The sequence below is a fragment of the Tupaia chinensis genome, unplaced genomic scaffold (assembly GCF_000334495.1).
Source record: "Tupaia chinensis unplaced genomic scaffold, TupChi_1.0 Scaffold148470_1, whole genome shotgun sequence".
NCBI lineage: Eukaryota > Metazoa > Chordata > Mammalia > Scandentia > Tupaiidae > Tupaia > Tupaia belangeri.
The window spans coordinates 1,008,810-1,019,748 of record NW_006208319.1 but is presented as its reverse complement, the minus strand read 5'-3'; the positions used below and the strand labels follow the sequence as shown (position 1 = coordinate 1,019,748).

At 39.6% G+C, this 10,939-nt stretch overlaps 1 protein-coding gene across 1 annotated transcript in view; it reads right to left on the bottom strand.

Annotated features, from left to right (window-relative positions):
• PKHD1 (PKHD1 ciliary IPT domain containing fibrocystin/polyductin) overlaps positions 1–10,939 on the bottom strand; it is a 578,800-nt gene that overhangs the window by 271,966 nt on the left and 295,895 nt on the right. Inside the window, exon 52 of the mRNA XM_006170441.3 lies at positions 5,752–5,817. Within this exon, the coding sequence (XP_006170503.1) occupies positions 5,752–5,817 (66 nt within the window). The remainder of the gene's footprint in view (positions 1–5,751; positions 5,818–10,939) is intronic.

The following is a 10,939-nucleotide window of genomic DNA, read 5'->3' as shown; positions in this document are numbered from 1 at the left end:
TACACTTCAGGTTTGCATTGACTCCCACTTCTGCAGCTCTGCATCAAGAGAAGGCTAGTCTTTTAAGAATTTTGCAGGAGGGTATCGGCTAATAGAAGACTCATTATCTACACTTATTTTTTGTTTGTTTTATTTTCAACTGGGAGACATTGAACAGAAGAAGCCAGTAAAGGGAGAAAATTAACTGCATAAGAAAAATAGTGTTCATGGATTGGGTAAAGTTTAAAGATTTTGGAAGAAGGAGTCTACTTTGAACAAGAAAAGGGCTGGCTGATTTGCCAGCCAGAGGGAGGATGTAAACTGAGAACTGTGGGAAAAGAATTGGCTAATTGAAGAAGAGAATAACTGATGTTCTAAACATTCTTATATGACTGTGAACAATATCTGCAATTAGGCCCACTGAAAAGACAATATAATTGAGGTACAGGCACTTTGGATTTGGTTTTCTTTTTACAATAGTATGTGCATGCACATGAGAGGGAAATAGAAAGAGAAAGCACTTTTGACAGGGGGCTCATCACACCACAATTCCCTCTCCTCAGTTCCCAGCTCCGCTCCTAGGGGTGCCCATGTGCGTGTATGCCCATTGTGTTTTCAGGCCAGCCCAGGGATCTGAATCCAGGATTGACTATGTGGCTTTCAGAACTGTAGTTCAGTACACTGAGATTTTAAAAATAGTTTTATCCCCCCTCCCCAGAGTAAAGGGAACATTACTTCACCCACCCACCCCCACATCTTTTATAAAGCATTATGGACATTAAGAGGAAACCAGTACAGCCACAATGTTGGAGGAGCATGAAAGACTTGGAATGGAGTCTTTGAAAACCTGGATACCATTCCGACCCAAATCAGTGTAAATTCTCACCCTGAACCAGTAAGCATCCATACAACAACTTACACCACCACTGCTTTGGCCTCTTCCTCACATTAGCTCTTATGTACTCTCATTTCTGTGGCCTCTGAAGTTCCCTGTCCACAATGTCCTCACAATTACCTATACAATCTGCCACACAAAATAGGCCTGAGTTAATTGAATGAACTAAGGCATTTTCTGCCACACAATATAAAATATTTCATCTATATTACATACTCACTGAATCTTTGGATTAAGAAATAGATAGAACTTCATTAATTATTCTATTCTTATTTTTGGTAAATAGTTTTTGATATTGCAATAACTTTACTCTTTCCATAGAGGTCTTAATTAAACAAAATATACTCTCATATTTAAATTTTGGTATTAGCACATACACCCCACACAACGAGAATCAAGAAATGTCTTAGAACCATATTACTTGAAATTGATTCCTGATAAATTATAAAGTACTAATTCTGTAACTTCTTGTATTTTGGAAGTTTTCTGCTCCAAACTATATAAGCTAGGAAAACTAGCCATATATTTTAATCTAACTCATAAATTAATATATGCCCAAAAGGTATTTTAAACACTATAGTCTCACAATAGGGCAGAACGAATATGACTGAGTTAGAACATTTGAGTTCTTACCTGGGCTCAACCACTGACTACTGATACAACTAAGTAAACTGTTCAATCTCTCAGCTCTTGTGTCCCATTTGTAAAATGAGGCAACTGTATAGGATGGCCTGGAAGTCCCTTCTCCCATTAAAATTCAGTAATATGATTCTAGGCATAGCAGGTGGCATGGTGGTTAAGGTGGCTGGATTCCACATGGTTGACTATGCAGTTCATGTCCTGGAACTGACAGTTTGTTAAACATGCCAGGCACATGTGTGTATCCAAAATTCTGAGAGAATGGAGAAAGAGGAGGGATTGCAACATAACCATTTCCCTGGGGGAAGGGAGTGAGTTTTCACTTTCTCTCTCTCTCTTTCTGGCCTTATACCAAACTACAGCAAAAAAATAAAATAAAAAATCTATGAATCTACAAAATATCTTTGCACCTTCTTTCTGTTTGCTTAGCATGTTGTAATAGCAGGCCAAATAAAACCTCTCCCACTTAAACTGACCATACTAAAAAGACCTTGATATTAGCCACTATACTGTTTTTCTAAAAGGTCCCCCACACAGAAATCATCATACTAAGTGCTGATTGACATGCCACCTGACTAACTGGTTGAACAAGATATGGTCATCCACAGATCAACCAGTATACATTTTTTTTTTTTTTTTTTTTTGCCTTAAGGCATGTGCTTTCACCAGAGAGAGAAACAGTGAGAAGGAAAGTGAGAAATCACTCTTTTGGGGGAATGACCATGCTGCAATCTCTTCTCCTCCATCTCCTCCTAGGATATTGGGCATGCATGCACATGTGCCTAGCATGAGTTTTTTTATGTTTGTTTGTCTGTTTGAGTTTTTATTTTAACTTTTTTTCTCTTTTTCCTTTTTATTTGAATTTATTTATTTACATTCATTCACTGTACATCATTACAGCATACAAAATGAGAGAAGGATGAGGGTGGGAGATGGCAGAGGTAAGAGATAGGGAATCAAGGATGGGGGAAAAAGCAAAATATACAGGAAACGAGAAATGGAAAATTATTTGTTGACAATAACACACATGTTGATGGGCTTGATTGAGCCAATATAAGTGTATTCTGGATGGGAATTTTTATTTTTTTAAGCCACTGGGTATGAGATTCAAACTCCCACTGGCTATGTGGGCGTCCGGTGACATAACTGCTCTGTCATCTGCTGTCCCCATCCCAGTATACACTTAAGGGAGCTGGTCACATGGGGACATAGGGAGTGCAAAGGTGACCAGATCCAGCATCCACAATGGAACATGGGTCCTTGCCCATGGCTCAAGAAGAATCAGAGACATGGAGGTAGGTAAGAAAACAGAATTTATTAAGAGGGGAAATTAACCACCAAGCTTTTAAGCAAAGAGCGGTCCCAAATGGGTTGCTGAAGAACTGAGGCAAGAGGCTTTTTTATCTGGGTCAGAGGGGCTTATGGGGGGCTTGTTCTTAGGAAAGGCTTGTTCTTAGGAGGGTCTTGTGCATGTGTTCCCCTTGTGGTAGGGGTCACATGATAGGTGAGTTATTTTCCTAATTTTGAAGTGGGTAGGATGGTCAGGAAACTCTGTCTAAAAGCTTTGAGCCATAAAAGACCATTACCATCTTCCTGGAACATGGTAGGACCAGAAGAAAAGCCAAAAGAAAAGGTTATGAAATGCCTAGGTTAATCATTGAGTTACTGCTATAAGCTGTTTCTTGTGAGCAAGGAACTCCATGAGCTGCGCTGCTGCTGAGCTCTTCTGTCTCTATCTTAAAGTCTATAGGGAAAGCCTTGAATGAGGGCCCCCCCATGTGACAAGAACCTTATGCTTTATCAGGGTTTTTCACAAGGAAGTATTGGTTAAAGGCACAAAGATTTTATATTATTTAGGCTTATGTTATTTAGGTACAATTTTGGTTTCCTGGTGCCAGTGATTTTCTATGTTATTCTCTGTGTATTGGGGTTGTGTATTCTGGGCTTATTTCATAGTTTCCATTAGGCCCAGGTGAATTTTCTGTCAGACTTAGAGTACAGAAAAGAAATTACCAGGCCCTGGACTTTGACTCTAGTTGTTCTTTTTTGGAGAGGTTTTTTTTTTTTTGTTTGTTTGTTTTCGCTATAGGGCACTTGCGCTCGCCAGACAGACAGAGAGAGACAGAGAGACAGAAAGCGAGAAATCACCCCCCAGGGGGGATGCTCATGCCGCAATCCCTTCTCCTCCATTCTCCTCTCGGGATCTTGGGCACGCACACACACGCACCCGGCGTGAGTTTTAAGTCACTGGGTCTGGGACACGAACCGTGGTCGACTACGTGGGAGTCCAGCAACATAGCCATTATGCTAACTGCTGGTTCCCGACTCTTCTGTGCTTCCTGTCGAGAGTTCTATGATGGTTTGGCATGGAAAGGCAAGGGTTAGAGAAGGGGGGGGTTGTAAGTTTTCAAAGAGTCGGACTCAACTGGCTGGCTTTAAATAACCCTCTTTTATCAGCATTCCATTATGGCTCCTCTAATGCCCAACTGCCTAGCTAATCTATGCCTCATTGGCATTAGTTTTCCCAAAAGGTATGTCTTCTACAAAACAGGAATAGACCCAACCAAATCAAATACTTTCTTAGGAAATTTGACACAGGACTTCAGAGAAGAAGAATTACAGGATACTTTTGCTTAGTAATAGTTACCTGAAAAGAAATTTATTAATTGCTTATTTTGTTAATGAAGTTAACAAAATTAATTAAATGTATTAATTGCTTAATTTGATTGACATTACCAAGAGAATGTAAGACTCCATGAAACTGAAGTCCATTTCACCTTGCTTATTATAACCTCTTACACCTTCATGAGAGGTATCCAATAAGCCAAGTATTTTGAGCCACTTAAAAGAGGGATTAAAGGCAGGGAACAGAGAGAACATGATGCTGCAGCAGCACAGAAATAGTTACAAAAACAATCTTGAATCATATTCTTCATAGTCCAATGAACATGAAATAGTAACCAACAATATTCCTTCTTGTTGAGAGAGAGAGAATTTTACTCTAGGGCACATGCACTCACCAAAGAGACAGAGAGAAACAGAAAGACAGAAAGCAAGAAATCACCCTCGCCATGCCCCCAGGGGAGATAGCCACACCACAATCCCTTCTCCTCCATTCTTCTCTCTTCTTGAGCAGGCATGCATACTCACCCAGCATGAGTTTTAATCAGCTGAGTCCAGGACTAGAACTGCAGTCAACTATGTGGGGGTCCACCAATGTAACCATTACACCATCTGCTGGTCCAGCCAACAGTATTTCTAGGCTAGAATTTATTTATTTATTTATTTGGAGAGGTTTTCGCTATAGGGTGCGTGCACTCGCCAGACAGACAGAGAGAGACATAGAGACAGAAAGCGAGAAATCACCCCCCCAGAGAGGATGGTCACGCCGCAATCCCTTCTCCTCCATTCTCCTCTCGGGATCTTGGGCACGCATGCACATGAACCTGGCATGAGTTTTAAGCCACCGGGTCCGGGACGCGAACCGCGGTCAACTACATGCGAGTCCAGCAACATAGCCATTACGCTAACTGCTGGTTCCCTCTAGGCTAGAATTTTAATCTAGCACCTTTACTCACTTTTTTCATTGAAGGGAGGAACTGGATTGTTTTCTGATTAGTGTGGGCTATGCTTTGACTTAACTGCAAAATGACACTGAAAAAAAGGGAAATTCTACCTTTGAAAAGATGAATGCCTCCTACAAATGTATAGTTAAATTGACTCCAGATAAACAAAAACAAACAATGAAATATATTAGAAAGTGCTTTAGAGACATTTAATCTTTGAGAACTTAGCTTCTTTGAGTTAGAAAGATTTCAAAGAAACATCTGACTTTTGGGAAAGGTTTGTTTACCCTGATTTTCTGAAATTACCAAGAACAATTAAAGTTTAGAGATACTCTTAATTTTTCTTTTCATTGGTGGGGGGGGAGACTAATGGCCCATCTGCAGATTTGGAGTCCTGTGTGCACATATGGTCCATAATTTATGAAATGTGCTTATTTACATGTTTCGAGTCTCACTTTCCTTTGTTCTGAAAACTAAATGCACCCTTCTATCTTTCTTTGACATGCAGATAAGTATTTTAATGATGGAGTAACACAGTAGAGAACTGTCAGGCATAAAAGCACTGGGATTGATACCTGCCACTTTATAAGCAACATGGTGAGTAGGAATCTGTAGAACTATTGGAGGACATTCTTCACATGAGGCATTTCTATTTAGCGCATTAATACTCACCTGAAATAGTTGGGGATACACCTTCATTCACCTGGAGTATCACTTGAACTTGGCCTTCACCTGAAACTGAACACAAAAAGCCACAACTTAGATATGATGCAAAGATCATCTTACTACTAAAGATATTCAGAAGGAAGAAGTATGGATGTATATTAAATTTTTCTCAAACTACATTTGCAAAATTGAAAAATAAAGATTTGGTTAGTTAATCTAACAATTGATTCCCAACATTTAATTTTGATTGCTTTTATTTTATTAAATTGAATTGCAATAAGGTCTCCAAGAACATTGGCAGGTAAACAATTGGGGGCAGGGGACCTTTAGCCATATGCTCTTTGGAGGCCAGTTGTGTCCAAGAGGATATTGCTCATGTCCTATTTCCTCCCCATCATTTTGTAGGCTAGCTTTTACAATCCATGTATGTTTCACCAAGAGAGTTGAGATCACTCATGAAATGGATTTGCTTTACCTTTATCCAAACAAATTGTCCTTTTAATGAGGGCTTTTCTCTACCCCCCTTTATCATCCCATCTTCCGAACCAACTGAGCACATTTAAAAGGCCTGGGGTTCATTAATTTTAAGTGTTCAATAAATTAGTGAAAATAATCAAAAGGCCTGATTCTTTCTGATAATGACAATTTGATGTCAGTATAAACCAGTAGATTAAGCTGAGAACATATGCTCCTTTACCAAGAGAGGCTGCTATAATTAAATAGTGGATGCATCTACAAGGTGCTCTCACGCCTGATTAATTAGTAATCAGGTGCACGAACTCCATTTTCAGTCACACCTAGTCTCTTATTGGTTAATTACCTTGCTGTCTTATCAGATGTCACGTGAACCACCGCCTTCCACCACCACATGGCCCAATGTTACAGCAGGCTTCCAGCCTCAGGTCCTGGCCAAGCTCAGATTTTCCACTTTTGTTTCCCTAGGACCCTAAACGTTTCCTCCATCCCAGATAAAACATACCAAGAATCATTTTTTCTAACTATAGAGTATAAGCTTCAGAACATTACTAAGAAATAATCCTCCATCTTTCCATGATTAGATATCCATGATAAGATCTCTCTAATTCTTCAATTCTTATTTTGGACATTCTCTCATTTAAACTTGTTTTCAATGATAAAAAGCATGAGTCTGTCACTTTGTCTTTATGGTGTCACATCTTGAGACAATCTCAACATGCTTTAGACCTGTTCTTCTTCACCACTTTTAAAACTTTGCTTAGATTATTTCTATATCCTATTGCTTGTTTCACCATCATTTCTCAGTTGAAAATAATAATTAAAAAATACAGTCACCAGTCAAGCATCTCATCTTCTTTTTGAATCTGTCAAGCCTAACTCACCCCATCTGTTCACAATGACCTACGTATTCCCTACAAAAACCGCTTCTAAGTTCATACCATGATATTTACCTCAAACACTCTCAATTTAGTAAATAGCTATTGAGCATTGACTGTTAATTTAAGATGTCATGAGTAGTTTTCAAACCTTTTAAGGGAGGGACTTTTCTCATGTACCTATGACACTAGATATTGCTGGAAATGTAAATACTGCATTTTCATAGAACAATTCATAAATCTAAGTTTACAGTGTTCTACTCTGGACACCCAAGATTTAAATGACAACTTGAATGCATTTCACCCATATTCATAGATACAGAAAATAACCCAATTCAGTAAGCCAATAGGCAAAATAATTAAAAAGCTAGACTTAACTGGAAAAAAAAAGTATGTGGACAAGATGGCCTTGAAAACATAGAAAGTCTTCAACAACAGAATGTCCTACTATAAGACAAAGGAATTAAGCATTGTGATAAAAATAAAACTCTAGGGCCAGCAAGTGGCATGGTGGTTAAGGGGCTGGGCTCCCATATAGCTGACTCTGCAGTTTGAGTCCTGGAACTTGGTGGTTTGAAAATCATACCAACCACATGTGTGTGTGTGTGTGCCCAAAATTCAAGAGAAGAATGAAGAAGTGACTGTAGCAAGACCATCCCCCTGGAGGATGATTTCTCACTTTCCCTCTCTCTGTCCTCTGCAGGCTCTGCACATGTCCTATAGGGAAAAAAAAAAAAAAAACTCTAAGAAAGGTAAATTTAAAAAATAATTTTAAGAAACACTTGGAGAGAAAATGAGTTTATTTAAAGACACAACAATCACCCTTGTTCAGTGGTTTCCAAGTGTAGATTTTAATTCATCTATCTTTAAGGCAGACCCCTGAAATAAGGAAAGTAAGTGCAAGCACATGTTAAGAGTCTTTTCAGGCGCTGGACAGTGGCACAGCAGTACAGCATCACAATCTGCCAGGCAATCCCACGTGGGAAAATTTATGCTTCAAGCCTGGAGGGCTCCCTGACTATGCCAGGCACTTACATGCTTGTGATCCAGGGTCAGCTGAGGGTGGAATGCAGGATCAAAACTCTGTTGGGAATGACTTTTCTCTCTCTGTCTCTCTCACTCATCCAGAAGTTAAATAAACTTAAAAAAAAAAAAAAGTATTTTTCAAAGTCCCTTCAGTCATTTTACAATGATTTCTTCTATCCGAAATAAATACCATTTAAACCTAAAAGAGGAATGTCTACGGAAGAGAATAATGAAAACATTATTTCTTTTCCCACTAGATACAGGAGGAAATTTGAAGAAGAGGGAAAGCAATGTGTCCCAAATCCCTTGAGGGAAGAGATACTGGAAGTACTCATGCATTGTAGTGAATGCTGTGATGATTATCCCTAAGACGGAAAGAAACTGAACCTCGACATGTCTGACTCCCGTTAGAGGTCGTTCCATCTGTCCCTTCATCCACTTCATTCCTTACCCAGGCACAGTCCTTGGTAAACCAAGGCTTCCTGGTTCAGTGCTATGTCTATAGCTCTTTCCACATACTGCACCGATGACTTCTGGGATGAGAGGTCACAGACTCCCTTCGGTCTCCACACATGCAAAAATAGTCTCCATTCCCAATGTCCCCCTTCCCAGACAGACATTGGAAAGCTAAAAAATATATTGCAAATCTATTGTTCACTTTATGAAGGTTGAGTGTGTAAATGCCATTCTGAGAGGAGAAGCAGTTTCAGTGTTAGAGAAGGTAGAGAGAAGTTAACAAAAGTTAACAATACTAGAGAGTTTGATTTCCTCTATCACCTCTGTGGGTCCCTCTTGGGACTGGTTCTGAATATGGGAGACATTATTTCTTTCCAAAAACCATTTCTAGGTCATGAGAGGGAATAGTGGTGGAAAGGATATGGGTGCTGTGGCCCAACAGCCTGGATTTGAACCCTGACTGTTTCAGGACCTGGATATGGTCAACTGACAAGTTTTTCACCATTTCAGAACTTTACTCACTCCACCTGAAAATGGGAATAGACATACTATCTAAAGTTTTTCACCATTTCAGAACTTTACTCACTTCACCTGAAAATGGGAATAGTCATACTATCCCCTTCATGAAGTTACAGGGAAGAAAAGTTATAATCTATGGAACATGCTTAGCACAGAGCCTGGCACACAATGAACAATCCATGTCAACCATTAATAATATTGTCATTAGGGTATGCTTCCTATTCTAGGTGCCAGTTAACAAAGCTCAAAAACTATGCTTTTACTCTTCTTCCAGCTGTGGCTAATCATGATGATCTGTAGTTTTACAGAGTTGTAAGCAACTTAACCAGATCTGCTAAAGTTTGCTGTGTTTTGCCTTTATAAGAGACTGTAAATGTGAAGTGTCATTTCCAATTTGAATAAATACAAAGAAGGATGAAAATCATTTGAGAATAAAGGAATTGACTTGGGAAGGGTTTAAAGGCTTTGTACAAGCTGTGATAGTGTACATATGCTTTCTCGGTGCTTATGATTTCTGATTTTGTATTTGTAATATGAGAACAGTTAATCTTCATTGTTTATAAATAGAGCCCCATTGTAGTTGATCCTTCCCAGATTGTAAGAAGATCTGGTCCTTAAAAAGAAAAAGAGGTGTTGTTGGGGGGTGGGGGGAGCCTTGGGTCAATTATTCCCAAGTTATTGTGATGCATGCAATATGATCTAAGCTTAGTATAAACACAGACATCTAGGAGGAAGACGGACATTCTAACAAAATGGCTCCTGTGAGAGGAAAAAGAGTTACTCAACTAGATGGGATACCAGTACCTACCGGGGTTAGACACTGTCCTCATGAGGATGCTAGAAAAGAGAAAACTTAGTTCTCTCCCTAAGCAGGTCTATTCTTTCTTGAAATGTTAAGAGAGAAAGAAATAAGTACCAATATATCTAAAAAGAAAAGAAAAAAATAACAACAACAACAAAAACATGTGGCGTCTTATGAGGCTGTAGACTCCTACCTTTCCACTCTTCCCTTCATAGTCCTACCCTCGCTTTATCCCTTCAGTTGTACATATTCGAATCTCCCATTCAGTCCACACTTGTCTGGTTGAGTCAGCCACTGACTGACTGCACACTGAAAGGACCTAAAACAGCAGCTGCGTCCTGTGCCTTTTTCCGTCTCTCTCCTTCTGTCTGTCCTGGACCCAGGCTCCAGCTTTGTCTTCCGAGCCTGCTGCTGGACGTGACTGCCTGTGCATCTTCACATTAGCTTGCCCTCACCATTACGTCTACCTCTTCTTCCTTATCTGTCTCAATTACCTCATATTCCTGTGATTTTTTTTTCCTGTCCCACTCAGTGACCTTGAGCTCACTCCCCAAAAGTTGGCTTCTGACTTAGCTGCAGAGAAGGCTTGCCTATCAAGCAAGGCTTCATCCCTAGACAACTAAAGCTTGATTCCCTGGCCCACACTTCTGCCTGATCTCAGCCTCATAGAGAAAGCCACAGTAGCCTCCTCAGCCCGCATAACACACATTAAAGACCTTCATGGAAATAATATATGAAAATCTTATGATTGCTTTAGTGTCTTCTCTTATCTCCAGTAACATTCATTTATAGAAGAGTGCCGTTTTTTTTTAAGTGTAAAAGAACTTGATCAAGATGCCAACAGATACATCTGCATTAACCACAATCCTGAGAGTTGGCTCAATTAAACCTTCTTAATTAACTCAGAGAACAATAACAGTTGCTATTCTAACTCAGAGGGATGTATGCCACAGCTATGTGAGGACATTTATAATTTCCTGGGTCCTGCCACACACCTACAGTACCAGAGCCATCAGAGAAGGACATGACAACAAGCATT